Source organism: Trachurus japonicus, chromosome 17 (assembly GCF_045865225.1).
Source record: "Trachurus japonicus isolate A0001 chromosome 17, Traja_1.0".
In the NCBI taxonomy this organism is placed as follows: Eukaryota; Metazoa; Chordata; class Actinopteri; order Carangiformes; family Carangidae; genus Trachurus; species Trachurus japonicus.
In genome coordinates this window covers 11,622,646-11,644,889 of record NC_140923.1, presented here as the reverse complement: position 1 = coordinate 11,644,889, position 22,244 = coordinate 11,622,646, and the positions used below count along the sequence as shown (strand labels likewise).

The following is a 22,244-nucleotide window of genomic DNA, read 5'->3' as shown; positions in this document are numbered from 1 at the left end:
GAAGATACCGACACTCGGAGACTTGTTGTCAAGTTGATGTGCTCTGTGGGTTAAAGACCGATTGTTTTCTAGGTTATCTATCTCTATCTCGCTCTTCGCTCTTGGACATTTTTAGGTCAAGTTACACTGCAATCAGTTCAAAGACATCACTTAAACAACGGGGGTTGTTAACCCTGCTGCTACAGTACTTCGTCCCCCTCCCCCCTCACACCAGGCATGCGAACAGGAGTCAGACGAGACGCGTTAAGAAGTTTTAGTTTGGTAAATGAACTTCTATCAACATCCATCATCAGCAGAAGAATGTAATCTTCTCTATCTGCTCTAGTTAGTTGTGTTATCAAGGCCACCATGACACTGGGAAATCTCTATATCACTCAGATAAGAAGCGTGGGCTGCTCGTTTAGATATCAAAACCTCGATAAACCCTGTGTGTATATATTTATTTATTTATTCATCTCAGTTTGTGTTTAGAATAAAGTTAACGAGGGTTATTGTGAGTTGTATAGCATTTCCGTCTCTCTTGTCACTCTGTGTGTGTGTTGGAAGTTGAACACGATGACCTTAGTGCACAATGATGTTCCACTGTACATCTATGTAACAATAGATCTGTATTGGGCTGGTGAACTGGGATGACACTCATTTTCCACTGTGTCCGTCTTTCACGCCGTAACTCGGCTGATTGATGTCACTGTTGACAGTGTCTGACAGCTGTTAGCCATGATGTTCGAGAGTTGTTGTGCGTCTGTTTCAAGAATGGCCCGAGCCTTGATTTTTTTTTCTCTGTTGTGGAGCAAATTTTCCTAATTTATCTTTTATTAGCCACATGAAGCTCATATTAAGTTATTTGTTTACTGTCGCCCATTGTACTCTGGACATGCCAGCTGTCAAAAACAACCCATTGTGTGCCGTGACGTCCAAACACTGGCGCTTATTCATAACCCGCAAATGAGTGAACTACAAGAGCAGAGCAAACAAACACAAATACCAGCAGTTTTCATTAACGATATCCTCATAAACAGCACATATCAGTGAGCGTAACAACAACAACAGCAACAGCTACAGACACTTTGTTTGAAACTGCTTTGTATGTTGTTGTTGAAGCTGTTGAATTTGTTGCATTGAGTCTCTTCTCTCTAGAAAACACTACAGACCATTTGTTGTTTGAACAGGAGGCTGTGAATCGTCATGTCTTGTCTGACTGAGTTCAACTGGCTTGAACACAGCTTTGTTATTTAAAAAAAATGTAGGCTCAGTATGAGAATGTGATGCTGTGATACCCATAAATAATTTAGTGTTAATTAATGATTGCAAATTGGAATTTAAAGAGGAGCTATGCAGGTTTTGAAGCTTAACTATGCTATATTTTTACATTAAAGCAGAAGTAAGCGATCCGGTCGTTTTGGCTAATGCTGCGTTCCAGGCAGGCTTTTGAAACCGTAAATTACAGCTTCAAGTCACGACTTACGACTTTGTAGCGTTCCAGGCAACCCACTCGTGTTTCTCCGACCTGTTTTACCTGTGAAAGTCACTATAACGGCCACTCGTAACTTCTGACCCGTGAACTCGTACCAGATCGAACTGGTACGACTTCACAGGTCGGAAAAACACGAGTTACGGGTTGCCCTGAACGCACCATAACTTCTTGTCAGCCGATGGAGTTAGCAGCCCCCGCCCTCGTCATGGATCTATTGGTCCTCGTCCCTACGTCACCACATTCAGGCGCATCCCTTGGCTGCACACACAGAGAGGACTGCCCCTTTATGCTGTTCTCTCTCCTCATTGGATAAAAATTGTAGGATACGACAAAAGTTTTCTCCTCGGCTCAGAGCAGAGCAGAGTGACTGACAGACACGTGTTTCGGTCCAAACACTCTATGTAAGTGATTGCTGTCGGAAGATAGAACTATTTAAGACTTATATTAACACAAAAATATTGCTTACTTCTGCTTTAAACAGCTTTGGAGTAACTGGGATGGTTTAATAAATGGCTTAACTTGTTACAAGGGAGAATGTAAACTCTCTGCCTTCAACGTGTGTGTCACTTATTGTGTCTCTTGGCCTGAGTAAGCAACTCTGGGCCGTCGCCCAGCTCTCGACTCTGCGGCACCACAGCGCAAACGTAACGCGCCCCATAAACTGTAATCTCTTGTTAATAACAGATTAAAACTACACAAATAGACACGTCGTAACATCATAACATGTTATCCACCACTCTATTGATTGATTTCTCACCGGCTTCGTTGTAAACAAATGCACATGGCCGAGAGGAGGGTTAGCAACACAGAGGAAGAGACCAGACTTACATAGTTCCTCTTTAAAGGGGAACAATGTAAGTCCGGTCACTTTTCTCTCGGCCATGTGCATTTGTGTAGTTTTATCTGTCTGTAGTTTTATAGATAAACAAGAGATTACGGGTTATGGGGCACGTTAGTGATGCGGTGCCGCCACAACAAGGGCTGGGACACCGGGTCGGAGGCTCTGATCTTACAAGGTTGGTTTTCAGCCAAGAGACGCTCCATTCTCCCTGGAACTAGTTACAAGTCATTGATTTAACCATCATAGAGGGGCGGATTAGCTAAATATTTTACACCAATCGTTCACTTTGTGATAAAAGCATGAAATTTGGTGGATGTGTTGGTGAATATGTTTCAGACAAATCTGGATATTGGGCCACCTCAAAAGCGCCCCCTAGTGGCCGTGGCAGCCATTTGTTATGCGAATAAATGAATGATGAATAAAAACTGCCCTTTTAATAATACCAACAGGTGATGTATTGTATATTATTGGAAAGCCTGATTAGTCACCTTTACAACGAGATACAGCTTGTAAGGATCGTGCGTTCATGGAATGAGCAACGGGGCTAAACGTGTGCGTAGCGCACCCCAACAATGTGCATCCCCTGTGGGGCGGATTAGCTCAATAATCGACAAATTGATTTATACAAAAACACTACTGGAGAGTTCATTTTTCTCTGATAAAGAATGGTTTTACCATCTCAGCGACCTTTCCATTTGATTCCTGGTGTCATAATTATTGGAAAAAGTGTGTTCATTTGTCTTTGTATGATGTCTGGTTTAGGAGTTATGAAAATTGGCGTTTTTTTCGCCATTCGTGCGGACATAAATTCAAAATGTCCGGCAAAAAACCCCCCTGGAACATTAGTTGACCCGGGCAACAAGCAAAAATCTTAAGTAGACACCTTAAGGGTCCTTAAAAACCAAAAATGTTTGAAACATATCCAGCAACACCTCCACCAAATGTTGTGCTTCTACCACAAAATAAACAATTGTTGTGATTTATTGAGCTAATCCGCCCCACAGGGGATGCACATTGTTGGGGGGGGGCGCTACCCACACGTTTAGCCCCGTTGCTCATTCCATGAATGCACGATCCTTACAAGCTGCACCTCGTTGTAAAGGTGACTAATCAGGCTTTCCAACAATATACAATACATCACCAGTTGGTATTATTAAAAGGGCAGTTTATATTAAACATTCATTTATTCGCATAACAAATGGCTGCCACGGCCACTAGGGGGCGCTTTTGAGGTGGCCCAATATCCAGATTTGTTTGAAACATATTCACCAACACATCCACCAAATTTCATGCTTTTATCACAAAGTGAACGATTGTTTAGCTAATCCGCCCCACTATCACAGTTACTCCAAAGCTTTTTAATTAAGGCAAAAATTAAGCATAGTTAAGGTAAGACATCCTGCAGTGCATACCGTAGTAGTTCCTCTTTAATCACAACAGCTCTGTGGTGGCAGCCAGGTATCACCTCGGCCTCTTGGGGAATCTCTGTTCGCTAATTATTTTTCCCCTCAGTGGAAAAAAAAAAATAAGAAAAGGAGTTCATGTTTAGAGAGAGAACAAGAAGAAGAGTGGAAATGAAGAAGTGGAGGAAACGGCAGCGAGTTGATGAAAGGCTCAGTCGGGGTGAATGAAATGAAAAGGCGGCGGCGGCGGCAGCGGCATTAATGGTGATAGAGGTGGAGGAGGAAAGAGCTTGTGATGGTGGAGAAATCTGTTGAAAGGGATGAAAAATGGGGGTTGAGTGAAGGGTGTTGAGGGGAGGGGGGGGGCAGACGAGAGCTGTAGAGGTGTTTTCTTTTTTTTTTTTGTTTAGGAGAAGAGGGCGATGTAGTGTTTTATATAGAGTTGGGGTTAAGGAGGGAGGAGGGGCGGGGGGGAGAGCGAGGAGGACACTGGGGGTATGTTCTCCAGAGATGGGAAAGGTGGGGGCGACAGCAGCAGCAACAGCAGCAGAGGGTGAGAGATGGGAGAGGAAAAGATAGAGCTACTATCTTACTTAAGGATGTCACGATTACTTGTTTTCACAATTAATCGTGGTATTAAACGCCACAATTAATTAATCATACAGATTCCTAAACACCGTCACTTTCCGAAAAAGATTATGTTGGAAACACAGAGGCAGATGTGCACCAAAGTGAAGGTAAAATGTAAGAAATACTGGTCCATTTACCTAACAAACAATTAAAATAAACTTAAACATTTGGTATACAATACAATACAATACATATTTATTTATATAGCACATTTAAAAATACAACCCAGGTTGTCCAAAGTGCTGTACAATACACACACAAGCAAACTAGTGGCAATACAACTAGATGGAACAGGTAATGTAGCTACAACAAAAGCATGCAATAAAACAATAGAACAAGAGTGGAGACATATAAAACTAAAATGCCAAGGAAAAGAGATGAGTTTTTAAAAGAGATTTAAAGTGCTTGAGTGTTTGTGCAGTCCTAATATGCAGAGGTAGGCTGTTCCACAATGTCGGGGGTATAGATGACAATTAATGATTTGAATATTTAAAACACTTCCCCTGGATGATTAATAATTGGTTATATATTAATAATAGATACTTAAAATATTTAGTGTAAATAATTAGTAATGTAATTATATTTTGACTGTATTTGCTTTTACACAATCATATGTTGTGAAATTAATTAATGCATAATAATCGTGATAATCGTTATACTGTGATTATTTCTCTGACAGTAACCATACAAAGAAAATCTATAATCGTGACATTCCTACTACTACTACTTCTACTACTACTCGTGGGGAAGAGGAGGATTGGGGGATGACGGAGGAGGAGAAAGAGGGGGATCAGGGTTAAGTTCAGATGGGGGGATGTGAAGAGTGAAGAAAGAGGGGGGTTGGTTGGTTGGAGGAGGATAGACGGATGTGGGGGGAGGACGAGGAGGAGGAGGAGGAGGAGGAGGCCTTCACAGGAGTGGCCATCTGTTGTTTCTGCCGTCCTGTGGTGGAGACTGTCGGCTCTTTGCAGCCAGCCCCCCACCCATACCCCCCCACTTCTCTCTCTTTCTCTTTGAACTTGAACACAGAGATTCTTGTGTCTGTTTGTATGAGATGGGCCCAAAGACACGGAGACGGAGAGCTCCCCTAAACTGAAACAGACTCTGTGATGATGATGATGAGATCCTTTATGATTTTTTTCCACTGCAGTGTACAGTTCCTCCTCTCTCATTGTAAAACACACGGCTCCATATGGATATTTGCTCCATCTGTCACTTCTCCTCCCTGCTGTAAGCGACACTGCCACTGATGGACGATGGTCAAGAAGAGATTAGGGATGTCACCATTACAAATTTTCTTGGTACGATTATTGTCAAAGAAATAATCACGGTATTGCGATTATCACGATTATTATGCATTAATTAATTTCACAACACTATGAATGTGTAAAATCAAATACAGTCAAAATATAATTATATTACTCATTGTTTACACAAAATATTTCAAGTATCTAATAATATAAGACCAATTATTAACCCCCCAGGGGAAGCGTTTGAAATATTCAGGTCATAAATTGTCATCTATACCAAATATTTACATTTATTTTAATCGTTTTTTGATTTATTTTGGTTTTTTTTTTAAGTACAAATGACATGCTAACATTTAAATTCCTACCAATTCAATGTTACGTTAGTTAAATGGACCAGTATCTGAGCATTTACCTTTATTTTGGCGCCACATCTGCTGATATAGTTCTGACATCATCTTTTTTGGGAAGTGATGGTATTTAGGAACCTTTACGATAAATTAACTGCAGCGTTTAATACCGCGATTAATTGTGAAAACAAGTAATCGTGACATCCCTAGAAGAGATACATAAAGCTGTTACACTGTTATAGCCAGTTATATGGTTGACAGACAGACAGTCAGTCCCTTAGGTGTCATATTACCATAGATAGACGTTACCACGATTTTCCGATTCTGAATTTGCTGTTTATCTCAGAAAGCTAAAAATATGACCCATAATTTTCTGTCTAATGGAATATAATGAATTGTATCCAACTTTTTTTTTTTACAATGAGCACAGTGGTCCCTAAATTAAAGGGATAGTTCAATATTTTGGCAAATTGGCCCATTGCCATAATCCCTATAGCAGTGGGTTCGTTACCTTTAATTGTCGGTGCAAGCTATTTTTAGAACGGCGGAACAGAGCCGCGAGCTGCTCAGAGCTACGCTACGGAGGCTCATTATGGGATTTCTTGGTTTCCCTCATCAAACTCATCAAATACACAATCCAACAACTCCAAAACGCTCTGGTGGACAAGTTGTGACCTGCACATTCACCACGCTATGAGACAATAACCGAACGTTACGAGACAGGAGTTGTTTTAGAGGGAAATTCATGCAAAACCCCTCATGCGCGTTCCCGTTTTTCAGCAAGCAGTCTCTGCATTTGATGTATAAATTTACGTGCACTGTCTCAAATTTTAGGGCAGTCTGGAGCCCTGAATTGGATTTTAAATTGCTGTTTACCTGACTCAGAAAGCTAAAAATACTATAAGTCCCATAATTTTCTGTCTAATGAAATATAATGAATCATATCTACCAGGCATGATATGAAAAAAAAAACCCATCATGTTGCGATTACATGCGCAGATATTGATATTCCCTTTTGTTTTCACTTAGAAAAACATCAAATTGATGATGTGATTTTTGTTTTCAGTCTTGTTACAAATGCTCACAGTTATCTTTATCCTCCGATTTTGATATTGAACTTGGCCGTATTGGGATTTCCATTATATTGCGATTAACTGTGCAGCCCTCATACTGTATCTAATCATATATCCTACCAGCAGTGGACATTTGCAGTCGTGTAACATCCTTTAATGTGGTTTTAAATGAGTCCGTATAGCTCTCGTCCTAATGTGACAGTACGTGTTTTTGCATATATGACGCTCCGGTCTTTATCTTGAGCTGTTGATAATGTTTGAATAGGCTCATTGCTGTGGAGGCTGCCTACCTACCATATATATATACACAGACACACACACAGGAGTATCAAATTAGTCTTGTCAAACTGCTGGTTTAAAAGCTGCTTTGTGATCTAAACATGTCTCTGCTGTCAGGAAGTGAATAAGTAGGTGTAGGTCGGTAGACAGCTCAGTCATCTGGCGTGTTGCTCACTGTGGTTTTTCTAGTTGATATTTCCTATTTGCACCCTACATGAGCGCATTCAGAAGAAGTTCAGTTCTGGGTAGTTAATTTACCGTGCGATGGAGGAAATCACCGAAACCTGTGGTGTGAAGATCTGAGGTCACCACCGCTCTGCCTTTAAAGTGTAGTGAGGTTACTGGGTGGCAAAGAGAAGAGAAGAGAGAGAGGAAAAATAATTCAGATGTCCAGCAGCTCATCAGTGATAATAATAATGATGCACACAGTCTGCTGGGTTTTTAATAGTAAAAAAAAAAATACTGCATTGTATCACTGTTTCAACACAGAGATTAAATGTGCTAAGTGCTTTTTTTAAAGGGGGTTTTCACTTAATCAAATGAGCTGCAGTTATTTCTGGTGATGAACTGTGAGTCAGTGTGTGAATTACTTCACTCATGAACTCGTAACACGGCTTAGTCCCTGTCTGAAATAATGTAAGAGAGTGTGTTAGCAGCAGTATTGTAGTTACGGTATATGGAAAAAATCCATTACTCCTTTACATATTACCACTGTGAGACACTTTTCTTTTATATGTATATGACAGTTTCTCTCAGTTGTGTCATTAAGTTTTTCATCATGTAACTCATTATCAGCTGTTCAGAGAACTGGTCGACACTTTAAATTACAGTAATAAGGCAATGATGATAAAACAAAACAACATTATTATTCTCCTGAAGTTGTACATAACAGAAACGTTATGATATGAATGGATAGATAGATAGATAGATAGATAGATAGATAGATAGATAGATAGATAGATAGATAGATAGGATGGATGGCGATGGCTCCATTATCAAACAGTGAGTTAGAAACAAAAAAATCCCAATGCACTATAATACAAAATTGATTGTTTAGTTCTGGACTGACACATTCGCTCTGTCACGGCTGGTCAGCAGCGACTGACCTCATTTCACTTCTCTTTTATGTGCCGCCGTCCCTTTTATGCAAACTCCATTAAAAGCTGTAAGAGACGGATACAGTATTTAATCAAAGAGCAGTGTTTTCAAGCTGTTCAAGTGGTTTCCATTAACCCAGGCTGAAAATACCACTAATAATAGAAGTGTTTGAATTGTCGGGCCGTCTGAACAAAAGGTTACAGAAAGTACAGCTCACACACAATGTGATTTAACCATTGTTTGTTAGTTGAGTCATTTGATTTGTCTTGCAGGTACGTCATCGAGCCTCAGACCAAGTTATGGCCCTGAAGATGAACAAGCTCAGCAGCAACAGAGCCAACATGCTGAGAGAGGTCCAACTAATGAACCGGCTTTCACATCCAAACATACTCAGGTGGGCAGCTGAATGAATTATCGATCAACTCAATAAAGCTCATTTTTCATTTCTGAAAGTTAAACCAACACCAGAAACCAGTGTGAACGATGATGTGATAACACCTACAGTAGTTGTTGTTGTTGTTAACTGCGTAACATGAGCTACTTTGTAGAAAGTGCTTAGCCCTGGTGGATTATCAGAAGTGATTTCCTGTCAGTGTGTCTAACGGTCAAATCCAAAAAGGTCTGTTCTGTGTCGGTGTATTATTACAAGAGACATTCAGCAATAAGATGCCAGTAATAACTTGGAATAAGCTTGCTTTCATAGATTCACAATAGGCTTTATTTTAAGCCTTAAGAGTTTAGGTCACTCAGGAACTGCTAATAATACATGAAGGATAAATCCTCATTATTTCCACATAAATAGTGTAACACGTTCTAGTCATTTCCTGTGACACTTGCATCTTTGGTTATAAATTGAATGTGTTCTCAGCCTCGGTACGGTCGGCCTCTGCCTCCTCTGCCTCCTCTGCCTCCTCTCTCTCTCTCTCTCTCTCTCTCTCTGTCTCACTTGCTCATCAGTCTGTGGTTGTGACCTGTTTCCTCTGGGGTTGGCTCGAAACTGTGTCAAACACAGAGCCTATTAACAATGGATTTTCTGAACTGCCAGCTCCTGTTAGAGCTGCAGCAGATGCCCTAGAGGCTGAAAACGCCAGGAGGACCCACTCTTATCACACAGGTGAATATAACGAGGCTATGGCGTTTGTTTTTTTCCTTTATTTTAATTTAGAAATTTGCAATAATCTGTAATTTTTTTTTAAAGACCAAGCGAACAAAGTGTGATACTGTGTTGAGCCCCTTACACCTGGTTCTGTTTTGTGGCCTTGAGGTGACATGTTTTTCCTTTTATTAGTTTTCAGTGTTGCCTCTGTTTCACACTTTTCAGACTTCAGCTGCAGCAGCAGACGCCATTAATTGGCCAGACAGATTTTTTTTTCCCCCAGCTCAATACTGACTGTGTGTTTTGTTTTATGAGCTGACCAATCACAGTTTTAAGTGGAGGTGAGACCTGATGAGGCGTAGAGAGCTGATTGGCTTTTCCACCTCGATGCCCAAAGCACAGGCCGTCTGATCTTTGATCAAACTGCAAAGTCAAGACTCAAACCTGTTGATGCACGACTGAGTATTTACTGTATTTTCTGCAAAAACTATGACTATTATTGAGTTTTCCAGAGTTTCCATATGGGCATTTAACATCAACTTGCACATTTAATACATGAAAAGACGTTGTTAGTCTCTCTCTGATGTGTTATCAGATGGATGTGAATGTTTTATTACTGTTTAATCCCTACCAGTTACATTTTTAGTATATGCTTTAAAGGGATAGTTCAACATTTTGGCAAATTGGCCCATTGCCATAATCCCTATAGTCATAGCAGTAGGTTTGTTACCTTTAATTGTTGGTGCAAGCTATTTTTAGAACGGCGGAGCAGAGCCGTGAGCTGCTCAGAGCTACGCTACGGAGATAATGTTCATGGGATTTCTTGGTTTCCCTCATTGAACTCATCAAATACACAATCCAACAACTCCAAAACGCTCTCATGGACAAGTTGTGACCTGCACATTCACCACGCTATGAGATAATAACAGAACGTTACCAGACAGAGTTGTTTTAGAGTCAAATGCAGAGACTGCTTGATGAAAAACTGCCCCCGATAGCAACGTGCATCAGCGGTTTTGCATGAATTTACCTCGAAAACAACAAATGTTGCACTATCCCTTTAAATGGCTGCTGCTAATGTATAAATCAGTTAACAGCCTCTTTTATCCACTTGAAGAATACTCCCTTCGCTTTAATTGACCCACTTCCACTTTGTTTTGTCAATTTGTATTTTATTTTATCCTTTTATTCTGTTTTAATTGGTTTTATTTTACTTTTTTTTTTATTGTGTTAGTAGCGTGTGTTTGCTCGACCGAGCTAACAGATGCTATAAAAACAAATGCTTTGTGTTTTATGACGGGAAAATGAAAAGTTAGAAGACAAAATAAAACTTTATTGCCAGTCCAGGCAGTTTCATTGACACCGACTCCCCAGACGCCCCAGAATAGTTTCACTCCTGCTTTTTGTTGTAAACACTTTCATTTAAATTCACTTTATGCTCCGACCTCCTGCGTGGGAAAGAGTGTGTGTGTGTGTGTTTATGAACATGCACATAGACATAAATATCCATGTGTGTGTGTGTGTGTGTGTGTGTGTGTACTCCTTGCACACACACTCACACACATGCAGCGTATCTTTTACAATGCCATCTTTGTTGAGCTTTTGCCCGAGTGGATTGTGTGTCTGTCTGTGTGTTAACAAGCCGGCACTGAGGGGGTCATTGTTAGCTAAAATCCAACAAGGACCCACAAAGTTGACCTTTTCATTGCCTCCTCCTGAATTACGAGGCCTTCGACGCTCCTTGTGAGCAAAGTTGTTTCATATGTTGCTCCACACACACACACATTGGTTCACTCTGGTTTTTAAAGAGTGCATGCGTCCTTTTTTTCCCCCAGCCTCTTGGGTTTCGTGATAATTGTTTAAACGCCATCAAATATAATGTATATGTGTTTTCTTCGGGGCGACATCAAGGCGGGTTAATGAAAGACAAGGGGAAAGGTAGAAATGGGAGGAATGCAGATGAGGCAACTGAGCTGTTATTTCCCTTCTCCTAACAGACGGTCTTGCAGCCGTGACTTGTGTGGTCTTGCCCGTCTTGAGTTTTACATTTTTTCCTAACAGCAGAGATGCAGAAGACCGTCCATGCAGGTGTTTTGTTTAGATGTGTGTGTGTGTGTGTGTTTGAACTAAGAGAGGAGAAGAGAAGAGAAGAGAAGCTCCACCTTTGTTTAGATTGTGGAGGATAAGTGATTTAATTCACTCCATTCAAACCAACAAACGTCCTGCAACACCTTCATTATGTGCTTTTTCTTCCTCTGTTTTCTAGGTTCAAGGGAGTGTGTGTCCACGAAGGGCAGCTTCACGCTCTGACGGAGGTAGGAGGATCACACACACACACACACACACACACACACACACACACACACACACACACACACAGAGAGACACGTATTTCACATTAAAGCCTCTGACGTGTGAGATGAAAGCGTTTTCCACTAATGAAAGGTGGGATAGCGATAGAGGCTTTAAGGATTCTCCAGTTTCTTCGTGTGTCTACAAGTAGATGCGAGCCCCCTGTGTGCGTGTTTGTGTATAATTTTCAGGTTAAACATCCCATCACGTCACATCACGTCAACGTCATCCATGAACACAACACGGTAACACTCGGGTCTGTAATTGTAATGTAGGACGGCCGAAGAAGAACTGGATGTTCTTCTATATACGTGACATTTAGACTGCATGTCTTCGTCTCGGTAAGAGAGGAAAATCTGATACAGGCGGCGGCGGCGGCGGCTAATAAAATTCTCCAGAGATGCTTAATGTGAGGACACACACCATCAGAGCGATGATGAGCAATATGTTCAGGTTGCATAGAGCCTATATTTAACCTGTCTGTGTGTGTGAGGGAGAGAGAGAGAGAGGAAGGGATATAAGAGATTTATATTTGTGGTTGTAATCATGGAAAAGCTTGATTTGATTAGCAGCTGATTTACAGTCGTTAGCCCCTTAATTGAAAGGTCAGGTTTTATTCTCTTGATTTAAAGGAGGAATTAGAGGCGTCAAGTTAAAATTCACTTTGAAACAGAGTTGATGCGGTGATTCTGTTGCTTATTTACAATCACAATACAAGTAGAAAAGAGGAATTGTTTGAATATGATATCAAAATTGTGTCAGGATTTTCCCAACAACTAATACAAACATCATAAAAACTTTTACACGCTAAATATAAAACCGCAAAGTGACCCAAGTTAATTAAAAAAATCACTAAATAGCTCTTTATTTTTGACTCTTAGGAAACGCATGGAGTCTAAATGTGGAAAATTTTATTTAAAAAAAGTAAAATGTCTTGTGGAGAGAGATGAAACAATCAGTTGATTAGTTTACAAGTTGAGCGGCAGAAAAGTAATTGGCAGCGATTAGTTGATTGTTTAAGTCATTTTTTAAACATAAATGCTGCACATTCACTGGCTGCAGCTTCTTTCCTCATCTGGTGTAATAAAGTTGTTATGTTTTAAACTTCTGGACAGACAAATTAGAAATATCAAAAGATGAAGATGAACTCTGGAAAAAATAGTGAATGGAATTAAAAAACCCTTTCCATTCCTTCCTTTTATGGACCATCAAATAAAAATAATCAGTTTGACTTTCCTCTGCTGCTTGACGCACAAACTCTGTTTTATTCATTAGACACACACGAACACGAACACACACAGATACAGTACAATCCACTCCCAACAGTCCCACCAGTGCCTGATGATGCATCTGTGTCGACATGCTTGTAATCAAACACACATGCGATGGTCAAACACATGTTAAGACGTGGACAGACAGCACAAAACACACGATTCATCCCACTCGGAAGAAAGACCACACTGTCGAACAGCGCTAAGGATCCTTCCAGGCTGCACACGTGTGCTTGATTACACTGTTGCGCTGCACAGTCAGTGAATGTGCTTATTGTAGCCTTGACAAACAAAGACAAACACACAAGTTTCTGCAGTTACACATGTTAAGAAACTTATATACACACACACAAACCCATGTATTGGAAGAGACGCTGCGGTTGGTCTTGTTTTGCTGCTGCGGGGTAAACCGATCCTGTTGTGTCATGTCGGGGCCTAAGTGAATACTCTGACCCTGTTAGCGGGCCCATGCTGTTTTGTTACCTGACCACCACTATGAGGCCGCGCTCAGAGGAAATGGAGAATAAAGTTACCGCATGGCCTCGAGCCACCTCGACAAACTCCAAGTCCAACACACGCACACACAGAAATAACAAAGCTGGTTGATGACGGATCTTTTCCTTAAACATGAAATACGAAATTAACCTGAAGCCACAGTTTAAAAAGAGTTGTAAAACTGAGCAGCGTTTCGTTTCCTTTTGACATCAGATACGGTAAGTTTAGAGTTGCACATTTTAAAATGGATAGTTCAACATTTTGGCAAATTCGCCTATTGCCATAATCCCTATAGTCATAGTAGTAGGTTCATTACCTTTAATTGTCGGTGCAAGCTGTTTTGAGATCGGCGGGGCAGAGACGTGAGCTGCTCAGTGAACACAATGGAGGTGAACGGTACAGGTCCCCTGTCCCTCATCAAACTCATCAAATACACAATCCAACAACTCCAAAATGCTCTGGTGGACAAGTTGTGACCTGCACATTCACCACGCTATGAGATATTATGTAATATTACAACACATGAAGCAAAATTTGAAATCACTCTGGCATGTAGTTCCAGCTACACATTTGCCCAGAAAACAACTCCGTCTTGTAATGTTACATTATTATTTCATAGCGTGGTGAATGTGCAGGTCACAACTTGTCCACCAGAGCGTTTTGGAGTTGTTGGATTGTGTATTTGATGAGTTTGATGAGGGACAGGGGACCTGTACCATTCACCTCCATTGTGTTCACTGAGCAGCTCATGTCTCTGCCCCGCTGATCTCAAAACAACATACACCGATAACTAAAGGTAATGAACCTATAGGGTATTATAGCAAAAGGTGATCTATCCAAAAGCATCTCAGTGTAAATAAATTAAGGTATTAGGACGTATAAGGTGTATTATAATTATATACTGAGCCTCTAGTTCTGCAGAGTCTAGTTCGATATGATGCAACAGCTAACTAACTTGTTAGGGGACGTTTCTCGACAGCCTGGCTGCAGCGTCATCTGTTACAGCGATAATGAACCTTTGAAGATGCAGAAAACGATTTGAAGAGCTCTCTCCGTTGAATCTCAATTTAATGCACCTTATAGGAAATGCGAGTGCAATTATAATCTGGGCTAATGGTAAGTCATGACCCATGATGGCAGCAGGATTACACCGCTGTTTGAAGCTGCTCCCGGCAGCAAACACAGATTCTTTTGTTTGAGTCTTTTCCTGAGTTTTCTTTTTTTTTTAAACCTGGACGACAGACACCGACCACTTTCCACTACAGTTTGTGACCCGCTCTCTCTCCCGTATGTTTTTCATTTCCCCTCACTGCTCTACACTCATTATTCACAACCAAGCCAAAGCCATTACGTGGCTCAAACATGCGCTATGTCAAGTAATTACTGCGGTATATCACTAACTCCATGGATAGGATCAAGCAAATTCCAGGGGGAAAATGCCATGGCTGAGTAAGAGGCTTTATTTCGAATGCGACTTTATTCCCATTCAGTTACTTAAAGTTGACACAGCAGGTGCACTCCTCCGCTAAAACCATGTGATTTGCATTTTCGGGGAGACCATGGAGGCACGCATGGTGCTCGTCGCTCGTCGCTCGCTGCGTATTATTCAGTCAGTGTGAGGTTGAAATCAGCTCCATCGACATCTTAAATGAGATGATAAAGGAAGGAAGTGGGATTAGTCTGAGTTTTAATTGTCTCCAGCGGAGTTTTTTTCCCCAGGCAGACAACAGATGTTGAACTCTGTAGCTACTGAGGAATCTGTTGAACAAATTCTGTAATCCTCTGACATGTTGGATCGGGGTGTGTGGGCATGTGTGTGTGTGTGTGTGTGAATAAACATTTGAGGGTATAAGCCCACAGGAAGCTCAGCCTTTTGGGGGCCAAGGCCATTTGACTTTTGCTCATAAACTATAAGCACAGGTACACAGATGGAGTTAATGCTACAATTCCCCCACAGAAGAGAAACTCTACTACATTTTTACTTTAAATAAACAGCTTTGGAGTAATTGTGATGGTGAAATAAATCACTTATAACTAGGGATGTAATAATTATTTGTTTTCACAATTAATCGTATTGTATTAAACGCCACAATTAATTATATAATTAATCGTAAAGATTCCTAAATACCGTCACTTTCCAAAAAAGATTATGTCAAACCGTATCGGCAGATGTGCGCATAAGTAAAGGTAAATGCACAGGTACTGGTCCATTTACCTGACGTAACATTGACTTGGTAGGAATTTAAATGCACAAGCGAGCCCTGTAACATGTTACCTCTTGTTTATGACAGATAAGACTACACAGATATACATGTCGTAACATCGTTTATGATAATTAACATTATCCACCACCGCTCTATTGATTGATTTCTCACTGGCACCATTGTAAACAAATGCACATGACCAGGAGGAGGGTTAGCAAAACAGCAGAAAAGCGGCCAGACTTACATACGTAGCTCCCCTTTAAACATTTCTTTCTTCCTCACATTGTTGTATTATTCTGCAATAACTGTAATTAACCAATATGTGATAATAACCGTCTGAGCTGGAGCGGACTGTTGTCTCTGATTAGGATTTGAGATGAAAACAGCTTCTGAGATCAGTAATTAGTTTGGAAATTCAATATGTTCAATGTTTTATTAACTTAAGCAGAACAAAGTAGAATAGGATTAAATAATGCAGAGTGTAGATTGCATGACCATTACAGACATTTTTTATTGGAGCAGTCTCTTTAAGGATCCCTAAAATGTAGAAACGTTATGCTTCATGCTGACAACAACTTAAGCTTCCTTATTAGGAGGCGCTGAGCCTTTTTTGCATCTGTGAGGCAAAGCAGATTTTCTCTATCAAATTTCCTGGGATCTCATCCAGAGTGAACCAATTATGTACTTGTTTTTTCATACTTCATTTTTTTATTTTTTATTTCCGATAGTCAGCCTCCTTTGATGTTGTAATTCTTCGTCCTTTTGTGGAAGCCGAGCCCACACAGCAGCTTGATGTTCAAGTGGTCTACAGTACAGAGAAATCCTTTACTGTTTGGGTTGAATTATGAAATCGATTGTAGGAACGCAGCTCATTGACCTGAACTGTCTCGGTCGGGTTTCATCTTTTTTTTTTTAAAGCCTCTTCTATGTCGCAATAATTCAAGATTAAAGATGAAAAATTAGAATTAATCTGTCGAAGGTCAGTTTATTCAGTTGCGTGAAGACGTAGAGACCTCCTCCTCCTCCTCCCGTCACCACCATCCACCCCCTTTGTCCTAATTCTGTGCTTGTACCAATAACCACACAGCTAAACCAGACCATCTCTTTATCCCATCTCAGCTCTCTCTCTCTAGTTAACCACCGTGTTGTCCGCGATACGTGACGTGGGATTAGCGGCGTCTGTGTGTTTGCATGCGAACGGCAAGGTCAGACAAGTTCCTCTGGATCGAAGCTGACAGGCACAGTGAAGGGACCCCACCCAACCTCACTGAGCTGATCTGCCCTCTCTGCCGCCCACTCTTAAAGGGATAGTTCAACGTTTTGGCAAATTGACCCATTGCCATAATCCCTATAGTTGTAGGAGTAGGTTTGTTACCTTTGATTGTCGGTGCAAGCTATTTTTAGAACGGCGGAGCAGAGCTGTGAGCTGCTCAGAGCTACGCTACGGAGGCTCATTATGGGATTTCTTGGTTTCCCTCATCAAACTCATCAAATACACAATCCAACAACTCCACAACGCTCTGGTGGACAAGTTGTGACCTGCACATTCACTACGCTATGAGATAATAACACAACGTTACCAGACAGAGTTGTTTTAGAGGTAAATTCATGCAAAACCACTGATGCACGTTCCCATTGAGGGCAGTTTTTCAGCAAACAGTCACTGCATTTGCCTCTAAAACAACTCTCTTCTGTTATTATCTCATAGCGTGGTGAATGTGCAGGTCACAACTTGTCCACCAGAGCGTTGTGGAGTTGTTGGATTGTGTATTTGATGAGTTTGATGAGGGAAACCAACAAATCCCATAATGAGCCTCCGTAGCGTAGCTCTGAGCAGCTTGTGGCTCTGCTGTTCAAAAAATAGCTTGCACCGACAATTAAAGGTAACAGACCTACTTCTAAAACTATAGGGATTATGGCAATGGGCCAATTTGCCAAAATGTTGAACTATCCCTTTAAACCTGAGTGATGGCCCACACTCCGCTGCTCCGAGGAGATCAGACTTTGTTCAGCTAGTGGCTCGATAACACCAGGCAGACAGGCAGACAGGTAGACGTCTCTAGGCGTCAGTGCAGTAGTTCATGTTTGTATATTTTTAGTCGGTGCACCAGTTCACTGAGTAATTCTCAGACGTGTTGTTTCTGTCAATGAGAACTGAGAGTTGTGTTGCTATGATTAGAGTTGTCACGCCCGCTCAGTTAAAACTTCTCACATTTAATTCCCGTGAGAAGTCATTTGACTCTCAGAAGTCATTAATAATTTACCGTAAAACCTGTAACACCTTTTGAATTTGCAGAAGCTGCACAGCACAAGTTGTTCTCTAGCTTTTCACATTCAAATTTAAACAATTTCCTTTCCTCAATTTCTTTTTTACCCACCACCATTATTTAAAAACTGACTCTCCCTCTGAAATTGTATATCCTCAACACTGAGCGCTGTCTGAACGCTCTTTGGAGACGACAGTGTGGTTAAGTTTAGGGAAATACTGTGGTCATGGTAGATAAAAAGTCAAACATTCATTGCAGTTGGCTGTTCGGGGACACAAACACGGTTTGTTTACACCTGATTACACAAGAGACACAGCACTTCCTGAACTGATATTAAATGTAAATCAGATGCAGAGGTGCAGCTTTGTTCAGCATTAATGTAGAGACACTGGGTTGTTCATCAAGGTGTTGGGGGAAAGGATGGTTTCTAATGCTCCAGTTCTTCTCACATTCACTGCTAATGTGGCTTTATGTTACCGGCTTTGAATAAGAGAATTAATCAGAGACTACGAAGACTACCGTATAGTGTTTCTAATTTTATTTTATTTTTTATATTCCTTTATTTATATAGCACCTTTAAAAACAAAGGTGCATGGAAATAAAAGCAAAAACAGACACGAGAAGCCAAACAACAGCGACATTATAAACCCATAAGAACGCAAACAAACAACATAAGAACCCAACAGCACAGACTGAGAGTGGGAGGAAATAATAAAATGGACGTATTAGCTCTAAAACAACACAAAACCACAAAATTAGATAAAAAAAAGAATAAATTCTCTCACATAGGAGCAGTAAAAAAAAGAAAATGTAAGTACTTAAGCCAATGTAATTGTGTATACCTTATTCACCTGCTCATTAATTTCTGTCTCTGTCTGTCTGCAGTACATCAACGGTGGAAACCTGGAGCAGCTCCTCGACAGCAACAAACACCTGACCTGGCCCACCAGGGTGAAGCTGGCCTGCGACATCGCCAGCGGTCTGGCCTACTTGCACTCTAAAGGCATCTTCCACCGGGACCTCACCTCCAAGGTGAGCTAGACGGGCTAATTGGTCATTAAGAGGAGAAATCGTAGCTAAAAATAAATCTACAGGTCTGCTTGTCTCCCTGGCTGATGAAAGCAGTGTCTGTACATTTGTATTTTTTAATGTATATGGGTGATATTTTTTGATTTTGGTGTTTAATTCTGTGGTGCTGCGCTTTCTCTCTCTCAGTTTTTCACTCATACATCGATTATCACTTGAAAAATATGTTTTAAAATGTTCAGATTCATAGATATAATGATATATTCATAGCAAACCAGTGCTGCCTGGTCCTAAGATAGAGTTTAGATGATATAGTAGATATGTCTTGACACACTTATCTGCTCTCGTAGTCGTGGACCTGCTAACCTCTCTGTACAGAACAGGGCGTCACTGTCAGATGTGATAATCTGTACCAGGCAGCCTCTAGTTTTCCAACTTGAGCCGGAGCCATGTTGGCACGCAGCGGACAGGGAGGCCGGGACAGTACGCACTCTGCTGCTAAACCCTTCATTCAGCCGCCCTGTCTGAGATTATAGGTGGTCATCATCATCATCGGCAGGAGTGAAGCAGAACACGTCACTGTGAAAAGCAACAGGACACATTTTAATAGCTGATACTGAGAGTTGAATAATAGATTTTTAATTAGATGGATCATAGTTCCTCAAATTAACAGTGTGAATTTGCCTAATATGACTCATACTTCTGCCCTGAAGGCCACTGCATTTTATCTATATATTATTCAAAGCTAAATGAACAGGAATTGGACATATTGGCAGCGCATAGAGTTGACGACATGATGCCACACAGTAGAGGGAGAGTTAACGTGCACCGAGGCAGCATGATGAAATGATGTCTATAAATAAACTGTGAGTATAAAGAACATCAAGTTTTATTAACTGTAACGTTACGCAGCGTTCATGGCCTGATATCAGAGTGCATGAGCTGTTTTATACGCAGGTGCATTTCAACACGGCTTGGATACTGTTGCAACAAATGGAAACTGTAGATTTAGAAACAGTTCCTTTCAGAGTGAAGAGGAAGAACGAGTCCAAATGTTTTGTTGGTTCCTACTTTCTGATTCACACAGAAAAATAACAGTGTATACAGTAAAAACTATTACTGAAGTTCAACTAGGAAGTTGACGTCTGACTGATATTGTGAAGCCACAAAATGTTTTTTTTTAACTCCCCTCCTCCTCCTCCTTCTCTGTGTTGCAACTTCCTCAACTGAATGTGTTAATGATGATAATGTTTTTGTGTGTTCACAGAACTGCCTGATTAAATGTGATGACAGCGCCTACACGGCAGTGGTGGGAGACTTCGGCCTGGCGGAGAAGATCCCCACTAATCTGTAAGGAGGAGTCTTCCACTGAGCAGCCTCACACACACACACACACACACACACACACACACACACACACACACACACACACACACACACACACATAACGCAGTGCTGCATTAGTAGTTGTAATAAATAATCATAAATAATCTCTCTAATGAGTACGCACTTGAGAAAACCGAATTATTGCCTTAATCAAGTCAAGAGATCTTTATTGTCCCCGTAGTGCAGCCAGCAGCATAAGACAACAATAAAAACCAAAGCACAACAGTGACACAACATACGCTAATAATAAAAATAGCAATAAAATACATACACAGGACAACAATTAACAATAGTTAATAAAATAGATAAAACAACCAATAAAGTGCAACCATGCCATCCTAGAAGAAACAGGATTTAAAGTGACCACAGTGCTGTCAATTGTTAAGAAGGCCAATGGCCACTGGAACCCAGGTATTTTTAAATCTGTTGGTCCTGCATCTTGGCACATGAAATCTGCGTCTGGATGGGAGCAGTTTAAATTCAGGTGCCAAGGGATGGGTAGGGTCAGTCAGGACGAGTTTGGCTTTATTCAGGGCCCTAGTTTTGTACAGCAAGGAAATGTCTTTCAGTGGAGCACCAACAATTTTACTGCACACTCTGACTATGCCCTGAAGTCTGTTGCGGTTCTTCAGGTTAATTGACCCAAACCAGCAAATAAAAGCAAAAGTCAGGACAGATTCTATGAAACAAGAATAAAACATTTCCATGAATTTGGAATCCATGTTTATGTTCCTGAGCTTACAGAGAAAGTACATGCGCTGGTTGGCCTTTTTACACACTGCATCAACCTGATGCTCAAAGGACAGCCTGTCCGACTATAACTGGACAACTGAGCGTATGTAAACGCGTTAGTCCGACTAATATCGGAGTTCTCCAACTCGGTTAAGACACCCAGATAATGCGATTGGAATTTGACTTTCACCGGCATGTATACGCCGTAATCAGAATTGAACTGGACAACGCATGTGCACATGCTCCACGCTACAAAGTCATAAGTCGTGACTTGAAGCTGTAACTTACAGTTTCAAAAGCCTGCCTGGAACGCAGCATTAGCCAAAACGACCGGATCGCTTACTTCTGCTTTAACCATCTTGCTGTTGTTCGAAAATGCCGGTCTGCTGCCTGGCTAACAGGTCAACCGGAAAAGGCGCCATATTAACCCGCTGAAACGACGCATATCGCCACCTGGTGTTGAGAAGGAGGAGGACGCGTTCCCATCAGTTATTCGATTTTCTCAGTTGCCTGCATGTAAACTGGGACAAGGACAGAAGTCCGATTAGACGCCAAAGTCGAGTTTTGAGCATAGCTGGATTAAACTATGCATGTAAACGTACTGACTAGTGAAAAGAGGCTGGAGGAATCATCACCTAACTCTGATGGAGCCGTCTGGTTCAACTTGTGTGGTAGCGTCACAGCTGTTATTGTCCCCTGTAGGCAGCCATTTCCAGTAAAAAAAAAAAAACCCTCCAAATACCCCATGCACACCAGCTGCCAATCACTTAAAGAGCAAACAAACGCGAACAAAGTCGAACATGTCTGAGAGAAGCCTCAGATATTTTCCGTAGAAAGCTGAAGAGCTGTGAGAGACGACAGATGAAATGTGACTCACAGTGAATCCTAATGATGCTCCGTGTCTGTGTCTGTGTCTGCTGCATCTGTAACCACACAATTGTTGGTTTCTTGTTTTTTTTTTCACAACAATATCTTAATAATCCAGTGATGTGGTGGTTTTTGTTTCAATCTGATCTCTGC

General features: G+C 41.1%; 1 protein-coding gene across 1 annotated transcript in view; it reads left to right on the top strand.

Moving 5' to 3' along the window:
- tesk2 (testis associated actin remodelling kinase 2) overlaps positions 1 to 22,244 on the top strand; it is a 39,761-nt gene that overhangs the window by 4,068 nt on the left and 13,449 nt on the right. Inside the window, exons 3-6 of the mRNA XM_085804663.1 lie at positions 8,668 to 8,789; positions 11,758 to 11,806; positions 18,966 to 19,112; positions 20,374 to 20,456. Coding sequence (XP_085660789.1) covers positions 8,668 to 8,789; positions 11,758 to 11,806; positions 18,966 to 19,112; positions 20,374 to 20,456 — 401 coding nt within the window. The remainder of the gene's footprint in view (positions 1 to 8,667; positions 8,790 to 11,757; positions 11,807 to 18,965; positions 19,113 to 20,373; positions 20,457 to 22,244) is intronic.